This window comes from Anopheles merus, chromosome 3R, assembly GCF_017562075.2.
Source record: "Anopheles merus strain MAF chromosome 3R, AmerM5.1, whole genome shotgun sequence".
Lineage (NCBI taxonomy): Eukaryota > Metazoa > Arthropoda > Insecta > Diptera > Culicidae > Anopheles > Anopheles merus.
The window spans coordinates 25,988,525-26,012,742 of record NC_054084.1 but is presented as its reverse complement, the minus strand read 5'-3'; the positions used below and the strand labels follow the sequence as shown (position 1 = coordinate 26,012,742).

At 43.6% G+C, this 24,218-nt stretch overlaps 1 protein-coding gene across 7 annotated transcripts in view; it reads left to right on the top strand.

Moving 5' to 3' along the window:
- The window catches only part of LOC121595616 (1-phosphatidylinositol 4,5-bisphosphate phosphodiesterase classes I and II), a 93,803-nt gene that overhangs the window by 43,107 nt on the left and 26,478 nt on the right, over positions 1-24,218 (top strand). For all 7 annotated transcript variants that reach the window (XM_041919705.1, XM_041919700.1, XM_041919704.1 and 4 more), the window contains 2 exons: positions 2,320-2,466; positions 9,689-9,826. In XM_041919705.1, the coding sequence (XP_041775639.1) occupies positions 2,320-2,466; positions 9,689-9,826 (285 nt within the window). The remainder of the gene's footprint in view (positions 1-2,319; positions 2,467-9,688; positions 9,827-24,218) is intronic.

Genomic DNA, 24,218 nt, shown 5'->3' with positions numbered 1-24,218 from the left:
GTAACAAACTTGCACAAAATGTTCGACTCCATTTCTTATCGTAAGCGTGTTCGCTCCGTCCGGAGGAATTCATTTTTATTGGTCACGTCCAATCTGTACCGGACCATTAGCGCAAGCCCTTTTCTGCTCGTGCATAATGTATCGAGCTAAAGACGCGGTATAGCCCCCTCATCAATCAGTGGCTTTGTTTGTGCGTGGCGTACTCATGTTGCTTCAGCGATGCCTTCCCGCTGGTATCTAGATCGCGGTTGCTGCACCGGAAGCGAACATAATCACCAACCGCACGGTTGTGTCGCCCTTGGGGCGGTCGTCGTCGGTAGCCGAAAAGCTCAACCACCCATTAGCGATCATGAACCTGGGACGATGATTACGCAAAGCGCAACCATCGTCAGGCTACTACGGGGACCGTTGGTTTCATCGATACATTAATATCGTCTTGTAATCTCACTGCCGCTGCTTGCTGCTGGTCATTTCCTGAAGCCGGAAGTTGGGGCCAAATATGGTTACCGGATGGATTTTGGGAAAGATCCACGCAAACCTTCCTAACGAACCCAAAACCCTTCCCAACGCGTCCTCGAGACGGCATTGGTGCTGATGGTTTGATAACATGGCGCATATCTTGATCAGCGTGTCTATTGTTCTGGAGAGCGAATGATGAAATGCTGAAACCTAATACTTTTCCACTATGGTGGTTTATAATATTCACGTTGGTTTTTGTGACCAAGAATTTTGCGACCATGAATTTTGCAACCAAGAAGATGGTGACTAAGAATTTTGTGATTAACAACATCGCCAACCAAGAACTTTGTGACCATGAAGTTTGTGATCTAGAATTTCGCGATCAAGGATATTGCGACCAAGAGGTTTACGTCCAAGAATTTTGCGACCAAATAAAGTTCGCGAGCAAGATATTTGCGGCCAAGAAGTCGGCGACTGACAATTTTGCGACCAAGAAGATTGTGTCCAAGATATTTGCGACTAAGAACTTTGCGTCCATGGATTTTGTGACCAAGATATTTGCGACAAAGGATTTTGTGACCAATAATTTTGCGACTAAGTGTTCTGCGACCTTGAAGCTTGCGACCTAGAATTCTGCGAGCATGGATTTTGTGATCAAACGTTTTGCGATCAGGGATTTCGCCATCTTTTGGGTAATAAGGATAATACACCAGTGACATGTTTTTATTTCTCTTACACACGCGCGTCTATCATTGCTTTCCTTTTTGGGAAAATTGTACCGTGGCCGTATCGTAACAGTATCCCATCGTCGAGTGTAAAACGCCAGGTATCTTACACCAAGTGTCAAAGTATTGTATACAGCAACAACAAACCTGCTGTTTGTATGGAAGTTAGAAAATTGCAATTAAATTTAATTTAGAGTAACATCTGAATATTATGTAAGTCTTAAAATCTATTAATAAGGTGTGTGCAAAGTTTCGTTGAAAATGATCCGGACCTTTCGGAGGTTGCTGGCAAAAAACACCGTGACACGAGATTTTTATACATAGAGAGAAAAATATCATCTCTTATATCCGTAACAATAATTTAAACAATCAACGTCCATTAGACTAGCACATAAAAACAAGGGACAAACTTAGAATTTTCACACATAGGACAGGACGTCATCTTTTTGTTTAAAGAACGAGACTGTTCCGATAAATACGGAACGTCTGGTCAGCCCACTTTTAGGGCAACATTAGTCATTTGTGTGTGTTACGCTAAGCTAGTGAGCTCATTTCCTTTCACTTACACAGAATGCGAAGAACTTATGTCTTCCCAACCATAGCATTAAGTTAATCGATTCCCAAAACCATCACCACGCTCACCTTCGCTATCACACGATCAGTTCGTGCCGTGCATGCAAATGGGTGAAATCAGAATCACTCCACCAGAAACGGAATGGCCCACTGCACATATTCTCGCGGCGGGCCAAAGTGTAGCCTAATTGGATTGGCCCACCAAAGCTCAACTGCAAGCAGAGCGAGAAAAGCCGAGACCAAAGGTTAAAATGTGAGGTTATTGCGAAAAGCTTTTAGTCGTAATTTTTGCACCCGAATGCGCGCACCCACCACCTCAAGACGTGTTTCGATATGCGAACGAGTAAAAAAACGGGAAACGAAAGAAAGAAACAGACGCACCCAAAACAAAAAAAGCTCTCTCGGAACATAAATTTCCCGCACCGCTCGACAAATCGACACGCGCAACTGAGCAGTGCGCTCTGAGGGGGACGAAAAAAAAAAAACAAGCAGGCACTGAATTTCACTGATGTGGTTTCGTTTCCTTCTCTTTGCGCGCTTCTTCGCTCGCTTCTATTTTCAGGACTCGTGCAACGGTACACCGGTGACGCTGCGGGTCGATGTCAAGGGCTTCTTTCTGTACTGGGTGGATCAGAACCACGAGATGGACATGCTGGACATTGCCACCATTCGCGACGTTCGCACCGGACAGTACGCCAAGAAGCCGAGGGTAAGTTCCGATTTCCGATAGTGCGGGGGTTGGGCGGGACTCACTCGGGCTATTTATGGGGCCGTTGCGCCGAAGGGCTTTTGCTGCCCTGACCCTTTCAGAACACCCGCTGGGGTCGGGGTTGATGGTAGCTTATTTTTACTTTGCCCCTTTTGACAGATTGATTGGCGGAAGTGCATTTAGGTTCGATTTAGCTTTCTTTCGCTTCCGTTTAGGTTGCTGCTGTGGTTTTACTGCTCTCTTTTTTAACAGGTTGGATGTAGCGAAAGAGAAAATTAGTGGTTAAATTAAGACTTTGGGCTATTTTTGTGGTGGTTTCTGTTGCACTGTAGTCTCTTTTTCTGGTTCCTTTGAATTTACTTGTGCTATTTTTTGTTTGGTGTGTCTTAATACACATGATTTGTACCTGAATTTAAGTGTTGATAATTTTTGTATGCGATCTTATGAGTATTTCAGGATAATACTAATATTGCAAAAGCTTAAAGCTCAAGAGAGTTTGTTTATTTATTTTTAATTCCATCTTAAATTAAAACTAACCTGTAGTTGACTCTTTTATTGATCGTATGTAACATTCAAAATGATAAAAAGCTGATGTGAAGTAGTTCAATCAAATTAAAATAACCGCTAAAGCTTAGCATCAATTATGTGAATGGATTAGTTACACAGTCACAAACTATGACTTATATCTGACCGCATTATGAAATCCCACTGTTTGTGGTGTAAGTTGACATTTTCATCATAAATCGATACCACTTGGCTAGTGAAAGAGAGCAATTCCAGCAGCAAGAAAGAGCGTTAACTAGTTGTGTTTTAGTTGGTGATAAGGTTCAATGTTCGTCGAACGTCCAAAAAAAAAAAAAACAAGAAACTCCCCCTATTCACGGCTCCTCTGGCATTAATTTATGGAAAATGACAAATTACACCCTGCGACTCCCTGCGTTCGTCCCATCTGGCTGGCTTTATTTTTGGCCCGCTGCTTTGCAGCAAGGAGTTAAATTGTTGCTCACAGGATGGTCATAAATTTCACTCACCCTTTAAAATTCCTCGAACAAGACAAGACAAGTGTGTAACCTTTAGCGAAAGCGACACTTCGCACAGTGAAAGTGAAAACGAATCGAACGCGCTGGGCGACTTTATCGAAAAGCCAACGCTCCGAAAAGCCAAAGCGTTGGCGATGGCAATGGAAACTAATTAACAGAATCGAGTTTGGTCGTCAGCTGACATTTACGGGCGTCGCGAACCCGGGTCGATCCCGGCGTGTATCTTTGTCCCCGTCTGGATGGCTCCAAAAAGTTGACTCCTTAAGGTGGGTTGAATTTTTGCACTTTTCGTCTCTACACGGTGACTTGGGCTTCCACTTCACTTCGCTCCACCTGGTTCCCCGCCTTAATAGGCCTCGAGAGTGTAGTGTACCACCACTCAGCGGCGCATTTAGGCGGAAGGCAGTGTACCACACCATTTTTCGCTTGAATGGTCGGCCTAAATGGGCTCGAATTAATTATGCGATCATTCACCGCTTATCCCGTCATCGCGTTTAGACGAGCCGAGACGAATCCTGTGTAGGGATTGGTACTGGTTGTTTTTTTTCCTTTCTTGTTTCTTGTGCGTTTGTGCCTCCATCCCAGCTCAGTAGCCACCGAACTGTCCTTCATTATCCTCCGTACTCTCTGGTGACCCATTGTGTTGATGGACAGTGCAGGGGCACATCATCGTGCTGATCCAATTAAATTTAACTACCGTACTTTATATTCCATTTTTACAACCGCACCTTAAGCTTTCAGGGCTTTCAGCCCTGTTTGGGGGGAGGGGAGGGGGGCATAATGCTCTCGCCGTTCGCTGTATATGTTGTGTGGAGTGTTGAACGGTGCTTTGGTGCTATGTTTCCCACACTAACTCTCCTTTTGCTCGAGCTTTCACTGGCAGCAACAGTGCCGGCAATCATCTAAACGCGACTGCAGCAAAATGGATGAATAAAGTACCAAATGAAAAGCTCACCTTTTTCACACCATTTTCATCATGCGTTGCCGATGGGGAGGGAAAGTGAGTAGGGGATCATTTTTCATTTTTTGTCTCGTCCTATCTTGCTGCTTCCTTCCAATGCCACCTTTCTAAACGATGCGAACGTTGCAGTTGGTTCGGCTGGCTGGGTGAGAAAACCCCCTTTTCTGATGATTTTGATGAGGATGAAGATTCGTTTTATAACCTTTCCATTTTTTCCTCCGTGTCACGTGTGTGTCGGTGTCGGAGAGCGTCTGTTTGTCCCTTTGCATTGGTCACACTAGACAAACACCTATGGTGAGATTTTCCCTGCAAGTATCACCAACCGACACTCGGAACGAAACGAATGTAATATGATGGGGATGATGTCCCATACCGTGCCGTAACAAACGGATGTTCCATAATCGTGCCTTCGGCTTCGTCTTCTTTTTTCGCCTTACACCTCCAGAATGGACCATCGTAAAAAGTTACGTGTGTTTTGAGGCGGTTTCGTTAGCACCCTCGGAAAGCCGGCCGTATGCGTCGAAAATCCTTTCATTTGTGTCGCACTTTCACCGGCCCTAATCCAGGCGTGGCCTTGGGAAATCGCGTGGGGGAGTAGGAGCGGGGCAGTACACTCGTTCTTCGAGCTTTGATTAGCTTAAAGATAGGGGTCGGATTGAAGATAAGATATCGGTGTATGCGAGAGCGAGAGCGAGACGCTATTTCGTTTTTTCGTGTGCTCTCTTGTGGCAGCGTTATCTTTGTTTTTTATTTGCTACTTTTACATCCTTTACCTTTCACTCGCTCTCTTGATACCTCCACATCTATTAACGATGATGTGGGGGATTATGCAAAGGGATAAGGTTTGTGGTGAGTTTGCGTTAAGGGCTTAAGGTGACCGGTGCTAGTTGGCGTATTGGGTTGCCGCAGTGCGTGTTCTGTCGGTCCGGTGTCGAAGTGCGTAAAGAAGGCTACATTATTTCACGTGCTTTTGCGTCCCAATTTGGATTCGTGATATCAGAGTCCTTTGTGAAACGGAGTGTACGCTGGACAATGTCCCCAATAACCCGTCTGCTCAAGAGCTTGGGTATAGGGACGACGGAAAGAAAAAAGAACAATGAAGATGTTCCGTTTTATCACCTCTCCAAGCTAATGTAAACTGTTATTTATGGAGATAACAGGATTTAAGGAGAGGCAGTTTTCTGGAGACGGGGTTTGAATAAAGACATGAGAATTTAATCAAATATTATAATGGGTTGGGGTAAGATGTTTTAATTATGAATGAGGCTGATGAATTTGGATACTTCAGGAACAACTATTGTGTTGAGAAACCGTAAAGATTATTTTGGTCCTTCGAACCGGATGCGGAGGCCTAGCAATGCATTTATTCTTCAAAAAAAAAAGAGAAAAACGATTTGTATCAATTGTAATATCTGAATAAATTTAAAATGAAAAACATCAAACTCATAAAGCTAAGAAATGCTTTCAATTTCAACATTGCAATGGCATTTTTGGTCGCATTTCAGCTACCATTATTTCCATCTTTTAGAAAGTTCTTTTCGTATCAAGTTGTACTTGATCTTCGCTTGAGTGACATTGGTTAAAATTACACTCACGCTGTGCAAAAAACCGTTCCTAATGGCATATTAATGAGAAAATGTACAAATTAATCATGCTCATGGAAGCCTTTATCGACAGCGTCTCTTTTGAATTGAGCATGCGGCGAAAGATATTGCCAAGAGAAAAAGAGCGTAAAAGCTTGGTTGACACATTCGATTGTTTCCTCCGGTTGATTTATGATACCCTAAGGTACAAAATTTATCTAGCAAAAGAATGAAAGCAACAAAAAAACCGACTCACAAAAGAGTAAGCCACACGGAAGCAGCACAAAATGTTTCGTAAATCATCAAACAACATTCGAGCGCAGAAGCTGCTCCTTCGGGACAGCGGGACAGCGAAAAAGGAACCGTTTTGCTTTTGCTTCCGGCAACACACACACACACGCGCGCGTACGTGAAGCTTGATGATGTTTTCAATTTCGGAGTCGAAGGCAAGGCAAAGCACACCTCCAGGTGGGGAACACTGGCGTAATTTTCAGAGCAACTTCCCTTGCAGACACCTTCCACGTGGGGCGGAGAAATTTGCCATGCCCCTTTTTTCGGTGGAAATTGATTTCCCTTCGGCTGTCGTTTGGTGTTTTCATCGCGTTTTTCGCTAACCAGTGTAGCCCTGTGGCTGTCTGTGTATGTATGCGTGTAAAAAAAGGTAAAAATTCTACTATTGGAAGGAACACACTTTCCATTTTTATATATTCAATTTGTTTTCTCGTTGTGTTCTCCGATCTTCTTCGCTTGGTTCCTGTTTCAGCACAAAACAGTGTGTAGCGTGTGTTTATTCTCTCTCCTGGTTGTTCCCTTCAGGCAATACATTGTACCGCTTGTTCATCATGTATGTTCTTCTTCGTGCGTCTTGCTTGCAAAAGCCAGTGAAGCGACCAAGTGCTTCTCCGTTTCTTACTGTATCATGTTTCATTTACTGTCAATAGACGATGGAAGCAGCAGCACGCGGAAGGAAAGAACACAGAGGGGTGTGAGTGTGGGCTTGATTCGAAATATTCGGATGTTTTCAACCGAACACACAAACTCGCTATCTGTATCCATTTTCGCTGTACGGTTGTAAGGTAAGAAACGGGCACGAAACAAAACAGAAAACGGCGCCACCAGGTAGCACCTTCCGATCGGGTGACGGTAATAAGAGAACCGTTCTTTAACCCCCCTCCGCACACCCGAAGGGCGTCAGCAATGGTAATGCAATGTGAACCTTACCTGCCCGTAAACATGATCGATCAAAGTCATGGAGGGAAGTAGCAGCGCGTCTGGGTGAGCTGGGCTGCGAGTTGTTGATGTGATTGTCAATATTTCCCGGCTGCCTGCGGGAACGATACACGCCTTGTGGAGGGCAGCGTTCTAGATGTCTTCATCAGGAGGGTAGTCGACTCTTTGAAGAATTTACAAACATCATGCGATACACGAACCGTGGGAAAAAGCTAGCACCTTGGACAAAAAAAAGGCTTCAGGAAAGCAAAGCTCCAAACGTTCATGCACGGTTTGTCTCCGTGGAAGAAGGTGGGTTGCCAACTCCATAAAGATTGTTCACCGTGCGCATACATGGTAGAGTTTGTGTTTGCTTTATTGAGTTGCTTAAATCAAGTTACCGATATAATATTGAACAGTATTTGCGCTTGGCACAGCGAGCGAGGGTGGTGAGCATTTTGGGAGACGGCAAAACGAGCAGGCTCCGTATGAAAATGGGACGGCAAGGGTTCGACGTCTTTCCAGTGCTGTTGACTCTGACGCTCGAACTTTTGTGGCGGATAGGGGTGGAACTATTTGCATGGAAAAGGTTTTCCCGGTCCTGGTTGGCTCCGTTTATACCTCGTTCCGTTTCTTTGGCTGTGCTGTAATGAAGCCGTTCCAGTGCTGATGAAGCACTGGCGTGCTGTCGCTTTTTACGAAAGTTTACGGCTTGTGTTTAAGAAGAGGTCCCAAAGTAAGGTTGTTTACATTTGCTCGCTCGTTGCATGTGTAAGCGAAATGGGTTTTTGTTGGAGCGCTGGAGCAGGGAGCGGTGAGTTTCTGGGTGTTTGAAGTAAGTTGTTTGAACGGGTTTATGTAATGGTAAAGGTACGTTACAGGCCGAATGCCGGTTCTAGGAACGCTAGTGGAGAATCGGTGTATGTATATTTTTTTTATGTCAGGCACAGTTTCGATAGGTGATTAATTCGGAGTGAAGGGACAAGAAGCGGGAAAGTAATAACTTTGTAGAATGTGGGCCAGTGTTTCGTCGACTGTCAGGGTCAGCAGAGTTGGACAGCCATTCGCAAACTAGGTTGTTTGATATCGTATTCCTATGAAATTACATTTTACACCGCATCCAGCGTAGACAAGAGATGAATTTTGTACGTAAGCCATTTCTACGTTCTGAGGATGTTATGAATATTGTGGTGCAGTTTCAATAGGAACAATTTGCATTACGACTGTACAAGGGTAACTTAAAAAGGACCGATGAAATGTGCGTCGAAGCACGATATGACAGTGGCCCAGAGTGTTTAATTAACAATACATAAAATAACTCATCAAACACATATTACTTTACACGGCTTGAGGTTTGAATATGCTTTTTGTTGATCTAAAATGTTGCATAGACATAGACGATGCTTCCAAAACTATATACAACAGTTGTGAATATGCTTCAACCAGCTATCTGTAGTTGTTGTTTTAAGGTGCAAGAAATAAACCTTTAATATATTCGAGCAAAGGTTCAAAGCTATTTGTCAGCTTCTCAAAAAACACTCTGACGTGACTCCAGAAGTGATGCATCTTTGTGGTGGAAAGGATTAATAAATTAGAGCTGGCAAAACATCTGGAACAAATCACCCATTAACAACCTAAAAAAATATAAGCTATGGCACCTTGGAACGATCCACTGGATCAGAACGATCAAACAGTTGCAACAAGAATGAGAATTAGATTGAAATAAGCACAAGCTTGGAGAGCATTTGGAAATTGTACTTTCAAACCATCACAATAAAATTGGAAAGCTTTTGAAATTAAAAGCAGTACCCTTCTCGACTTGAGGTGGTATTAGTGCGGAAATTGGGATCTCGTGATCATAACCTAACTTGCCCATATCATTGGTTAGTTGGTTAAACGTTGGAACTCATTTCGTATCGGCTGTCGATCCTATTTCGGTACCTATTAAACATGAATGCTCATGTTTATCTGCGTTTGCTTATTCTAGATTCTTTCTAAGCTATGGAAATTCGTACTTCGCTGGTGTTTATTTATTGCAACTGATTTCGTATCGTTTGATCTTGTTCTTTTCCTGTTGCAAAGTCCGCTAGGCTGTACCTAGAAATCTGTAAATCTTATCCTTAATTATGGTACGCATTGTCGTACAGCGTTTCCTGTGTAGGTTTTATTACTTTAGGTATAGATCAAAAACGTCTTATCCTGGTATGTTGTTATTACACAATCACTTGACATTTTCTTTACCTTAAATTTGTAATTGACCGTTAAGTTTGAAAAAGTGATCGTCGAAGCGATCGCTCGTAAAGAAAAATTGACTCAAATAAAATTTATCAAATTAAAGTGTTGCGTTCAATATAGTAATGTTTAAAAAGAACAATGATTACTGATTTTATTTTTTCAATTCTTTACTCCACAAAACCTCTCCCGAACAGGACATGAAGCTACGCCAGATCGTGACGATGGGCTCGCAGGACACGCTCGAGGAGAAAACCGTCACCGTGTGCTACGGAGCCGACTTTGTCAACGTCAACTTTATCAACTTTTGCTGTACGCGCAAGGAAATTGCTCGGGTAAGTGTAGTCTAGTGTTGGCGGAATCCTTATCAGGCCGGACCGAAACAAAATCAATTTGCCGTCCGCGTTCCAGGGGGTTTTTGCAAAGGGAAACGAATTTCGAATCGCGTTTCCTGGTTTTGGCTTTCGCTTTCCTTTTGTCGAAGCCGATTAAGGGCTTTTACACCGTCAAAGCCATACGGTACGCCGAACGGTGTTAAGTTGGCGCACAAAGTGTGCGGCTTAAAAGTGAGTAGAAACCGTGGAACGCCTTGATTGAGAAAACTCATCATCACCCATCGAAGAAGTGTACGACTGAGTAAGCGGGTGCAGGGATAGCAGCAGCAACAAAAACAACAAGAAAAAAACGCAAAAGGTCTCTTTAGCAAAGCAATCGTAAAGAGAGCTCCAAGAGGTCGATTGAAATTCAACAATTTTCTTTCCGCCTCAAAATAAAAACACTCCCGTTTTCGCACGCAGTTTTAGAGAAGATTTCTCACTTAACTGTAGGGCGCGTTTTTTGGTTTTGTTTTGTTTCCATACTACACGTTCTAAAGTAAAACAAAACAGACTCACTTCCACTACCATCATCATCACTAGATGATGGCGATGATGATGTCGTTTTTTTTTTCAGTGCGTTTGCTGCCGCGTTACATTGAACGGAACGGTGAGCGCCCGAAGCATTCGAATTAAATTGCTAACATTCGTGCCTGGGATTCAATATTCATGAAAGTTTTCATTTACCCCACTCTCACTCCCATCCCGTAGAAGGAGAGCTTTTTTTGTTGTTGCCTGTTTTTATTATACGATTCAACCCTCGGTACCACTTTGCACTCAGCAGTGAGCATATGCTGGCCATCGAACCTAGAGCAAGTGGTTGACGCGCCTATCGCGCGCGCGTATACCACCGGAAGCGGAAGTTCGTTCTACTTGTGCCCGGGCGAAAAGGAAAATGAACAGCGTCCGTGGTTTCGCAGAAGGTGGTGCTGAAGGGTGGGTTTGCCGGTCGGTATCGTTTCGAGTTGTCATTTCAAAGTGCCTTTCAGGAGCAGGAAGTAGTGTCGAGTGTGTCGGGGCACAGGCACGATAGCATTTGCGGGACATCGTCGTGCAATGCTCGTTTGTTTCATTGGCCGCTGGGGACGTGTTCATTTACTACCGATGTTTTTCCTACCCGTCCCGAAGGTATAGGTTGTGCTGATAGCTTGAATGGTTTGCGGGTGTTTTTCTTCTGCTCCGGCTAGTGGGAGGAAATAAAATGGAATAAAAGGTTATTTCCACCTGCTGCTCTTTTCTTGGCGTTTGCTGGCGCTTTTCGTATAGTAAAATACTAACCATGAAAGCTTGTCAAATAATACGGTTGTGAACAACTGTTTTAGTGGTTATAGTTACAACATAGTAGTTAGAAAAAACATTGGCTTCGACATTCGGAAAAAAATAAAAATAAAATAAGTCATTTCTTGACTCGTGAAGGTAATACTATTTTTGCACCTATTTGAAGGGCTCTTTAAGAACTGTCACTGCTTGCGGGTTTAATGTCACACCGCACGACGAACACTTGTCTTTCCTTACTTCATCCCTTTCCTCTCAACCTTTCTCCACAATACTTCAAAAGTTGTCATTTAAATAAAGGGCCCAGCTCAAGCAACTCTTCCCCCTTCCCCGAGGACCATTGGTTAATTGAAATATCGGGCCCCTTTCGTTCCCAGCCCTATGCGCTCACCGCGCGGAGTTTGGTGAACAAAAAAAAGGTGATGAAATTTTGATGGACCTTTAGGCAACGGCTTTGCGCGCGCGTCGGGCGCGTGTTGCTTTCCAAGTTTGTGTGGCACAAAGTTTGTTCCGGCCCCGAAACCCGGGAGACAAACAAAATGGCAACGCGAAATTGTGAAAAGAAAAGAAGAAACCACCCAGCTGGCTGCGTGTGGCCGCGTTGATGTAAACTTTTCAGTCAACCCCCCCCACCCCACCCCGCTTCCCCTCCTCCGCCTTTCAGCTCACACTACTCTATTACCCGATGGGGCATTTTTACAACCATTCAGGTGTTGGTGGAGATGGATGGCTCGCAATAACGCCATCACACGAAGATCTTTCGTGGGCAAACCGAACAGTGGCAGTGGAAGGCAGCAATTGAAAGGAATGCTTCCGAGAACAATTGACGTGGAAGGTGACACAACTTTTTGCCTGACTAAATCCTTTCCTCCCTTTTTTTTTGAGGAAGCTAACACAAAAGGCTGGGTAAAGTGAGTGAGTGATTGTACAGAATGTAAATGTTCTGCGCAAAAGGGGCTTAGCGCGAGACGTCTCAATTGGACATTAATTGGACGGTTGGTAGGGTTTAAGTTTGTCCGAGATGCTTGTAGTTCATATTTGAAGTGTGACACGTGCTTAAAATTAGCACTCCTAGCGCTGTTTCACACAAAGCAAATCGACTTTGATGTTCGGGTGGAAACTTTTCGCGAACGCACGAAACGCGCTCCGCCAAGCTCGCGTAGCAAGCGAAAGCAGCACCACGCTTTGTTGTAGGATTAGGCGCGTTTACGCGTACACCGCGAGCAGCTCGCTGCGGAATGTGCCGCTGAATGTGCTGAGGATAAGCGCGCAACCGAATCGACAGCGAAAGCGTAAGCCATAGTAATAATAAACAAAATCTACACTTAATGGCAAACGGTTAGCACTTGGAACTTTCGGATCAAAGCACGTCGACAAGACCATGCCCGGGGGGCACCCATCCTTCGCCATGTCAAAACGCAAAGCTTTCCCTTTTACCACCCCCATCCTGCACGATTCGCATTCGAGTTAAGCGCACGGGTGTGGGGGGGGGGGAGAGAAGGATTAAGAATGAAAATAGAAACCTTATCGTACCATTTTTGTTTTGTTTTGCTTTCAATCTAGTTTGCTTTCCCTTTTCCGCTACACACCAAGTACAGTCGTGCTTAAAAGGCAGCCCAACACCACCCGGCACACCGTATGTTAAAGGGCGATTTCGATTGGGGAAGACGTTTCTTTGGTCGGCGGTGCTTAACGCGCGTCATGTTTTTTATCAAGATGCCGCGCCCTTCACGATGGTGTCGCATTCCACAGACGGCAAACTTATAATCACCCTCAACTGGGTGAGCTTTTGGTTGTTTTTTTTTTTCTAGTTGCCTTATTCAAATCATGCCCGGGCCCGTTAGGGAAAAAGTTTTGTGTTGCTGTTGTTGATTTTTGCTCATAAATCCTTTCGGGGTTGCATGGTAAAGAAGATGGTGCCGGCGGTGCATTGCTTCAACGAACGTTAACACTCACGGGAATTTTCTTGGAACACGACGGGTGGTGTGTGGTTGTACGTTTTCAGTGAATTAAGTAATTTTTTTTTGCCGCCCAACTCAAGACCGGAGGAGTAATCGCTTGTAAAATGGAAGCAATTAAAGCTTATATCCCTGTTTTGATTGAAGTGAGGTTGTGTGTGTTTATTCGTTGAAGTACAGCGAAATGTTAATTTATTAATTTTGACTCCGCATTGGCCTTACAAACTTTCTTGATTTATGGGGTTGGCAATAGCAAAGTGGTTTGAAAGAATTTTCAAGGCTATTATTATAGAGGTTCATGGAAGTAATGGTTCAAATGTAGTAACCGAAACAGAAGACCCTAGTTAAGTTAGCCATCTTATCCAACTTTAAAAGAATGCTTTTGACTTAAATGACCTTTTTTTAGCGATAACAATATCAAAATTGCGTTTCCATTTCTATACTTTTTCATGTTGAACTTATTTATTAGATGCAATTGCTGCTTGTTGAGATCACTTTAGTTGAGCGTGTCTAGACTATACTGCGTTATGTTTTTGATAGCATTATGCATTTGTTTCAAGTGTCATACAGCTGACGAATGTATATTATGCCATTTTGTCATGTTGTTGTTTGTCAGAAGCTTGACTTAGTGTCAACAGCAGTAGCCATTTTCGCAAAATTTGTTAGTTTTTTCTTTGAAAGCATTTCACAAGGTGGATAATATTCCACCCTGTTCCACCGTAATTGGAACAATTTTTGTTTGTAGAATTGCATGTACTACATTTTCCAGGAGGCTTCCAAGAGTTTAACGACATGTCAAACACTTAGAGCCTGTAAGGATTTAATTTAATATTACTTGATATAGGATTTTTCTCATTTAGGCTCAAATTGTGATTTCTGAACTACACAGTGTTAATCATCTTAACTATTTGGATGCTAAACCAGGGTAAATTAAAATAAAAAGTCCCATTACAGATTACTCCAATATATTACAAATGGTTGGAAAAACGACCGTGAAAAATAATGACTGATGATTCGATCGTCAACGACGACCCCAGACAATTTGTCCGTAAAAAGATGGTTCTGTTTTATCCAGCACTGCGAGGCACATGGTTAGTTCGGGGAAGCAACGCTGTGCGCTACAACGATGGGCAAGTCCTGGAAATCGATCATTGCTGTGTTGATTTGCCCCGGCAGGGATAATTCACACTTCCCTGCACGCTGACCTTTGGCTAACCTTTCCATTCCGGCGGTGGGTAGCGCTTTCCGTTTGGTAGCCTCGGGCAACAAGGAAAATAAGCAACCCATCATTTATGTGGCTCGCTGTACGGGCCCGGGTTGAAGCTTGTTTGTATTGCACGGAAGCGAGCTAGGAGAAGAGAACGAAACAAAACATGCGCTGGAGATATCTTCACCAGCGCCAAGAATACCTTCCACATAGAAGAGAAACAGGGGAGAAACACATTGAGACAGTTGAACCATCATCGGCGTACAATCGTCGTACCCGGCCATGGGAAGCTTCTAGGCACGGCCGAGAGAACGAGGACAATAAACAATATAAGCTTCTTTTTACGATTCAATCACGGTGTCGCAGCGGGGTCAGTTTTCCTCCCGATGGCCGCGGGCAATTCCGCGACGACACCGACCGACCGAGTGCGGCCACCCAGCAGGCAGTGGACGAGATTGAATCGATTGACTCTGTGCCAGGGCAAGCAAACGTTATCCTGCTAACCCTGGCCAGAAGTGGGAGCGTTTGGGTACTGCGTGTGTGTGTGTGTGGCCTTCTTTCCGCTGTCCGAAGAGCGAAGGAGGATAATTTCCCCTTAGTGCTCAGCAGCGGGATAGAAACAAAACCCACTTACACACACAAGAGAAAAAAAAAACATTTCCGGCGGAACCCTTTTGCGCGCTTGGCTGCAGTGTCCAACTTTTCCAACCATCACGTCGGACAGAAAACAGTAAAGGACAAACGTTTCATAAAGCTCGCCAGCCGAAGTGGTTGTCGTTGATCAGTAGTTCACGTTATCATTCCCTTTCTCTTTGTCCTTGCTGCAGTAAGCTCGTTATGGTTTACGGCAGTGTGTGTGTATGATATATTTTACTTAAATCCGGCAACCGCTTCAGACGCCCGGAAGAGCAACGGCCATGATCGATGGAAGGTTGAGCTCCGGGGCACAAAGACTACGTCGACGATGATGATGATGATGATGGGTTGCCATCCTCGGTTATTTTTGAGAGCAACAACACCATGGGGCGTTGAGTGGGCAACAGTAGCAACAAAAACAACAACAACAACAACAACACATATGACTAATAAACCCGCAGGAAAATGTGGGCTAATAGTCGGGTTGGTGGGCTTGAAATGGGTGCATTCGTAACGAGACGGCCGGCAGCAGTGTTTATTGTCCATTTTATCGTTCCTTTGCATAACCATCTTGCCCAGCGAAAAGGCAACGAAGAGAGGGAGCGGGCAAAGACAGAAAGGGGAAAGCAAAGGAACAGTCTATTATATCTATAAAACAGTCTTAGATCATCCTGACACGCAGTGCTACCCCCAACACGATTGACAATATGCCTTTGACATGGTGATAAAGTTGAGATTTTCCAGCAAACTGTCCTCCAGGGGAATCCATATTTATGTGGCATTTGACCATGATGGATGGGCTGTGTATCGCCGTGTGTATCTTTTACGAGGGCTATCGTTATCGTTGCCGTTACACCAGCTAAGTTGTATGGAGCACAAGGGCTGGGCGTTAGACGTGTAATGGTATGGCAAGGAGGGGCTTTATGGGATTTTGGATGGAGAAACCAAAGCTGGTCGATGAAAAGCGGTCAATTATTCAAAGACGAAAATTGACTGTGGTTGGGAAGGTTTTTTGGCCACTTGCACAACTTAGAGCGAGTTAAATGCCTTTATTTTGTTATGGGATCGCTCTCATCTCGTATCGAAACAGTTATTTTAATTAAAATGGAATACTTCGCAGCAAAAGCCTAAATAAAACCTGACGAATGTGTTTTCTTTTAGAAAGATTCAATACTCAAAACTGTTTATATTGCAAATTTAAATTATACATGCGCGTTGCGAGTGCGTAATATGGTGCGATTTCTTTGTAAGTTAAAACAATACCCTGAGGTACGCATGTCATTATTCATCACAAATACGTGGAATAAGATGTTTTGTTTTTCGTAGACGTTGGAAAGGTGATATTTTGTTTGTTATCTAGAAATGAAATGAAAGAACTGGAAGTGAAGTATTGGGAGAGCAATTCCAAAACAACTCGCAGATTTATTGCCTATGATGTATTGTAGTTGTAACCCTATAAATCATGTTTTAGCGAGATATTCGAACAACTTCTAACAATAAGATTGCTGATAAATTGTAAACAAAACAAACGAAAAAATGCAACAAAAATACATATTTAATCTTAATCTTGAAGAGTGAAGAAACAATGCTTGTAAAAACAAAAAACAGCGATTGAATTGCTTATCCCCTTTGGGGGAGGTTTGTTTTTCGTCTGCCATTGTGATATCAGGCTATGTTTACGCTTTGTAGCAACGTTCGTTTTCTTGCTCTTTCGTCTCAAAAACATAAAATGTAAAGAAAAAAACAAACGAAAATAAAATAAAAAAGGATTCACGTTTCATGCACAAACCAAAGCCATGGTATGTTATTGTACTTTTCCTGCTGTCACGACAACAAGCATCGTTTGTTGGTTTCATGGAGCTACGCAACCGTGATGTGCCACATAAACGTCATTATACGTACGGCGTACGAAATGGTTGTCCCTCTGGCAAATGGAAAAGCTCGTTTTTATATACTTGCTCTACTCCTTGATAACATGGTGCATCAAAATGATGGTTGGAGAGGGATGTTTGTAGCATTCCCTGTTGTCGGAAAATGATGATTACGAGTAAAAAATGATGCACGATGACGAAGAGTAATGAAACGACGGAACTTATTATCCTTTCCATTTTTTATACGAATTTTGACGATTGTTTCTTTCCGGCGTGGAACCGACCGTATGCAGCAGTGCAGTGCGATGTGGTGCGTTTTGTCCCTTGACAGCTTTTGGTCGTTACAGAATCATAACTACAGTTCCGGGCGGTATAAGCACCAGCCTAATCTCACCGTACTCGAGTAGACTTGGGAATGCTTCATTTTATACCTTCCTCAAAGAGCTCAATTCAAGTAGTGCTGCAATGATACTGTTTCCACTTGCATGATGCAATTAAAATGCACACCATTAGAGCCTTGCAGCCACAAGGTTTGTTCGAATCCCTGGGACCCATTGTGGAAATGAAGGGTAAATGGAACAAACCGAAAGCTTGCTTTCGATCATCATCATCTGTCCATTGACCGCATGCCACCGTACCCGCCGGTTTTATAAAGCTCGTTTGCACCAGAGTGTATAAGTCCGGTTATAGCACGTAAACAATCATTTCCAGCTACTATCTGTGCTGATGCAACTCAGTTTGATGGCATTCAGTCACGAAACAGGAACGATTTGTTTATTGCGTTTCTTAACCAGTAACAAGCACATGGAGAGCCACTTGTCGAACGAATTAGTGTCGTCCGTGTGCTGTTCGAGACTTGAGACGTGTCTTTTACCTCGATATGTGCAGGAAGAAGTATCCACAAGCTATGGGTAAATAGATATAAGCCAGGACGTGCTTGAAGTAAAGTTAGGAAAAAAAAACTCTAAACCGTCACAACAACGTTGTAATGAAATAGATAAAAAAAAAACTGCTTGACAAGAGTCTCGTATTCTGTAAAGCGCCTGGGAGAGGTTCTTTTATTTAAGAAATTTAATGTAGAAACCGCTCTACCAAGCAAAAAAACCTCCTAATTATGACCGATTTTATTTTCAATTACAAAACGCCGGTTGCTCTTGTATTCCCCCAGGTCTTGTTAATGAGAATGGCGGATGGAAATAATGTCTCTTTTCGGTGATGAGTTTCCATATCCTTGTACTTGAGCAATAGGTAAAGTTGCTTTAATGACTTGAGCTGCTTACTGTAATTTATTTTACATCCATCATTTGCTAAGCGACTGTATCTGCTGATACATTCAAAGGTTTGTTGTGTGGAAGTGAATTGTCGCAGTGAAATATTTTGATCAAATATTACATCAAATATTAAAACAGAATCAAAGCACAGTGCTACATTGAATTGATGTATTACGCTTAACTCCCATCTAAGCCTAAGAACGACATTCTAAGCCGATTCATAATAAATGAGTTCGGGAAATGAAAAGTGTGAAAGTATTTGAGCTCCGGAAATGATGCTGGAAGGGATTTTAAATGAAGGAAGCAGAGCAATCTATAATTTCTAACGCCATTCTGCGGGACAGATTTGAGCTTATTAAGCTGAACATAATTTGTAACAGTTCCCTCCACTACTTTTTTTTTAAATTTCAATGCAATTTCAATTGTTTGTAAACATTTTATTCTGATGAAATTGATTGGTTTTTGGAATTTAAACTACTTAAACACGTAAGAGCGTATTTATTGCGTGTCGAAATGATTTACGTTATTAGCACCATGTTAATAAGGTTTTGAATAATTACTGCTGCTATAGTTAATAATGTTACTAATAAATTGGTATGTTCGTTTACAACGTCTAAGCAGTTTGCCATTGCTTTTGCTCTGCCTTTTCAGGCAAACTTTAAACGCCCGAAACTTTCCACCTTAATGTCTTAATGTCACCGACAGGGGAGCATTACCACAGCATTAGTGTTATAGCGTGGCAGGGTGGGCAAAGTGTAGCGTGTTGCGACTTGAACACTATCCGGCCGCTGCTTTTACCACCACCTATGGCTACCTTTGCCCTTTCCGGTTGTTTTGGTGCCTGCGGAAAGGAATCATCTCGAAAGTTGATTAATGAAGAAAGTTAAATAATTAATTTAATGTTTATCTGCCCTTGGGAAGTTTCTCTCCCCTCTTCCCATTTCGGCTGAGGCCTGTGCTGATCCGAGAAACGAAACGATGGGCCAAGGGAGAAGGACCTTTCGTGGACGCAATTTAGGGGCGGGCGACCGAAACAAGCAACCACATTTGAAAATTTGGATGGGTTTTGCTGCCGGCAAAGTGATTGTCTTTGCTAAGCCTTCTGCAAAACCACGGCGAAACGATAGGCTAGGGTATAATTTTTGGTACATTGTTGCGTTAGACTAATGAGTCTTTGTTTGTTGCTTCGGTGAGAAAGTTGCGGGGGGAATATATTGCGACACCGATGGCGTTCCTTTTTCGTGCGATAGTTTGGACGGGGCTCCCCTCAGGCTTGAGGAGAAAATCCAATTATCATGGGCTAAAAATTCACGCACTGGCCCTTGTGGGGTAGAGAATTTTAATTACATTTGCACTACTTATTGGGAAAAAGCGTGGCCAAATTCACGCGTAAAATGCCCTCGACTGAGTGCAGGTAGAACGGAAGCAATTCCGCTAAATGCGTTCCAACGCACCGGCTAGGCGGCAGCGTGCAAAGCAAACCTGACCAACCATCGTCCAAAATTCAACATGACACTGCTGCCGAGCATAATTTCACAGCCAACCGGGCCGTCCTTGCTGGCCGGAGCGTAGAGCTGTACCGGATGCGACACAGACAGGTGATGACGGGGCTCGCGCACGGGAACAGTGGGTGCATTTAAAACGGGGGTTCAATTTGGCCCGGCTCTAACAAAGCCATCATCACCTGCGAAAACACACGCGTTCCGCGCAAAAGCTAAACGGCCCGGGAAAAGGGAGTTGCTTGTTTGGGTCGTTCCGGTGGAAAATGTGTGCTCTCAACCGTACCAACGTCTGACGACACCGGCCCACGCTGCCAGCACGCACCGGGTGCGGGGAAATTAAGGGGTAGTAGGATTGAAGATGGAGTGTGTTCGCCTGCCAACCTTAAATAGGAATCTAGTCTACTGGTATCTGGCAGGCTGTCAGTAGCAGAGCAGGCACCAGCAGAACGACTAGACATGCCGTGTCCAAACAGTGCCCTAGACAAGCTTCTGGGACGCAAGCGTTGCTTGATGCCGTGAGAGGCCCACTGTCGGAACCGGAAATATGCGTCTTCATACGCACAAAACTGTTAGCAGCGCTACCGCCTCGGCATATGGACCAAGGGATGCGCCCTCGGGTCAGTGTTCGGAAAGGTTGGACGAGAAATTGATTCACATAACTTCACGTGAATTATTATTGAGTTTTTTCATGGTTTATGTAATAATTGTTATCATTGTTGTTTAAAAAAAAACATTCATTTTACTTTATGCTGTGATCATGCTCTCAGCTTCATAAAAATTTAAATAAATAATAAATGAATAAATAAATAAATAAAATAAATAAATTTCATTATTAAGGTAAAAAAGACAATTCTAATAAGCTAATTTTTAGCGTTATTTCAAATTGTTTGCATACATTATTACTCATTTGGTAGCTGTAATAGCAGACCATCAGAAGATTTAATGACAAATAAATATAAGAAAAAAGACCAAGTGCCTCTGACTAAGAAGGTAACATAATTAGCAAATGATGTATTGTAAATTATAGAAAACCTGATTTTTTCCCTCAGTTTTTGGCAAATAAATTCAGATTTTGGCAATTTAATTTGATCTCATAATAAAAGAGCACAAATCTAATAAAATTCAATAGATATTTTTATGCATAAATCTGCCAATGGAATAGTCTAATGGTAGACAACCTAGCTTCAACAAGGCCAGTAGCGCATTGTTTATTCTCCAGATTGTCTCCCCATAGCATTCTTCCTTATCGAAAACTACAGAAATATTTGAGGCTTTTTCATTTCAATGCCAGTTGAAAGACAAGTGATACTCCATCAACTTGTTTGAGGTTGCCGCCCCCTGACGCAAGGTGAAACTACTTTATTGGAAGCATAATTAAAAGCTTGAAAGCGCACGGAAGGTATGATGGTACCGTTCAGAAACGCATAACAAGCTGCTAGATGCCCGGCCGGTGCGACGTTGGCTTCTGACGCGTACATACAGCCGTCATCTGCATGAACGGCGAGTAAACTGTGCCCTAAAGGATTTCCAATTTCATACATCTAACCCGGGAGCGACCATACGCAGTGGCACGGAAAAAACGGTCGCGCATAAACACAAGTTGCAGCTTGCGTTGTATGTAGGTGTGCTGGGTGGCAATAAATTCCTGCTAGTTAGCCTGCTGTTAGTGCTGGTCCCCCTTGAAAATGCAATGGAAACAACTGGAGCCGGTATGGTGTATCCGGTGGGCAGGACGGTACCCTTGTTTCTTGCCGCTTTGCGTGAGTAGGGTCAAACCGGGATAAAGAGGTTGATGAGTATCGGATTAATTTAGAATCACTTCAATCAACAACTTTCCCGGGGTGGTAGGGGAGATGCAAGTGAGTGTTGGAGCGGTAATAGAGGTGGAGTGGATACCTTTACCGGGCGCAGAACCGACAAGCGTTTGAGGGTAATAGGATTATGGATCCTTTTAAAACTGGGAAGGGCAATTATTTAAATGGCAGTGGAAGCGATGAGTCTGCGTTGTTTGCGATGGAATAGCGTGTGCCAACCCTTGCGGGTGCCAGGCGTCGTTCACATTTGTTCTAGTAATTGAGCAAATGCGCGTTCCAGCTACCATGGAAACGTTATTTTCTTTCCAAGTAGATCAGCTATTAAATGAATGTTAAAGCTCACTTTACCCCTAAAACCGATTCTCTCTCGGTCTCTCTTTAAACTTTGTTGCAGCAAAGTGTAAACCCACCGGCAACTGGTCTGCCCCGGTTTACATAACGTTGCTTCCTTCCTGTCACACCCCCGTTCCTTGGCCCTGGGGCACTATTAGTCAAGTGGAAAACAGAGCGCTTGCAAAACTTTCGCCGTGTACTTCGGTATTTTAATTCGATTGGAAAGTTGCTGCTACTTCCTTGCAGATAAAACGCTTTCGCCGGAACGCTTTTTCTCTCTCTCTCTCTCTCTCTCTCTCTCTCTCTCTCTCTCTGTCTCTCGCCACAAAAATGGTCGCTTTGGTCTTCCCGGGCTCCCCAACCGACCGCTAATCACTAGCACTCTACTCCCTCGGTTTTGGATCCTTTCAGCCCGTTCCCGGGGTTACAGGAACAAACATGTTGCGCGCAGAGTCCTGGGAACCTGGGCAGAAAAAGTATGCAACGAAGAACCTCGTGGATCACGGGCAGTGGCGTTGGTTCTTCTGGGCTGATTGCAGTTACAGTTGTGGGCACGCTGCAGTGGTTAAAATGGTTAAAGGGAAAGGAAAACTTTTTCAACTACTGCTTGGCTTGTTCCGAGCTGAGGGTATTATAGCACACAGTCGATTGTCTAAGTATATGTGTTGTAAAAACGAGATGATCGTTGTAGAATGTTGAGTTCATTTTGTAGCGAAAAACGTATCGTGTTGAGCTATTAAAATGCAATCAACCAACGTAGGAATTTAAACAAAAATTGTGAATAATTTAAGCGACTTCCTGTTTCAAGTTCATCAAAATGCAATTAGAAGAATGTGCTGCATTTAAAAGGCAGTTAAAACACTATCGATCTGCTGTGAATCTAAAGCGATTGCGTTAAAGTTATTGCACTGTGCTACAAAACTACACTGCACTGTATGGTACCGACGGTACGTGCATGTACTCACACACTTCTCCGCTAGCAATTACGCCCGGATGGAGGTAGAAGGTTCTGTGTAATGTTTTTCTTGCTGGCGTGCCTCCACAATCGCCCCACCAAAACCGCACAAACCCATGGCTTCAGCACCATCCGCCCCGGGTGGTGGGATGACTTTCCGCAAAAATGTGAAACCAAAACTGACCAACTTTTCTGTCCGTGTGCACGTCGAAAGTTTTTCTTTCCTCGCTGATACCGTCATAGCTACCGCACTGCCTGAAGTCAGTTTCCAACCTTTGCCAGGTCCCGGGAATGGTAGTTCAATTTACATTGCACACACACTCACACACAAAGCACGACGGCAATGTGCACATGCAGAGCGTGGATAGATATTGCCAACTTGCAGCGCCTTTGCAGAATGGGACATCGGGCGGACGGTTAGATAAACATTGATGTAGGTCAGGTATTGGTGGTGGAAGGTGGGGGGGGGGGAGGTAGCAATGCTAGGATGCAAAAGGGAAAACGTGTCCCATTGTCCATTACTGTCCGGTTGCTACCTTTCGAGTCGGGCACTGTTCTCTGCACTGCTTTTTCGTTGCTCTTTTCAGTGGGTGTGGACCTCATTCGCTAGTCCATTCGGTTGACTTTACTTCCGACGTGCGGGCTTGGCTGGTGTGTGTGTCTGTGTTTAGGTAGGAGGACGGGCACTTTTTATTTCCACGAAACTTCACACAGTGGACACACAGGTGGCGCGGGGAACTCTTCTAACGATATTTCATTTAGCACATGCTAAGCATTTTCCGTTTCACCGCCAGATAGTAGCGGAGTCGGTGACAGGGTTTTAGTTTTGTGACCTGCAATCATTGAGTTGAACTGTGTTATTTTTGTTTCCTGCACTCGCGTGTCTGTCTGGTGAAATATTTATCTTCCTACAGCTGCAGGAACTCTTTGCTTTCCTGTGGACACAACTGTCAATGAAAGCAAGTTAGCTGGTCGCACACAATGGCTAGTCAAGAAGTAGCCCTATCAATGGTTAGGGTATAGAATACTCTTGAAGTTACTTTGACCGTAGCTGTCAACTCTTCTAACGATACTTAAATATAGAAAATGTCGTAGAGTAGCTTGCATGGGTTCGACATAATCAAACTTTGTACGGTAACCTTTGCCTAGCATTAGCTTTTACATTGTTGGTATTTGAAAGTCTCCAAGTTTCTTTAAAAGACTGTTACACATTTAAACTCGAAGGCTCTTCGTTTTCACAGCAGCATTAACCCATTCTCTCTCTCTCTCCAATGAAAAAAACGAATCAATAATGCATACGGGCTCAACCTATCGAACCCTTCGTTCCATGGAACTCATCACAACGGGCTACAATTTTTCAACCCCAACCTCCTAATGCTCACACGGTAATGTGCATACACGCACAAGGATAACTAACGAATCAAACGCTCGCCAGAAAGGGTGGATACTGCTCCCGGTGGGCTTGTAGTTGTTGTTTTTTTTTTTTTGCTCATATTTTCTACACTGCTGCAATATTTCTCCACCCGCTCAA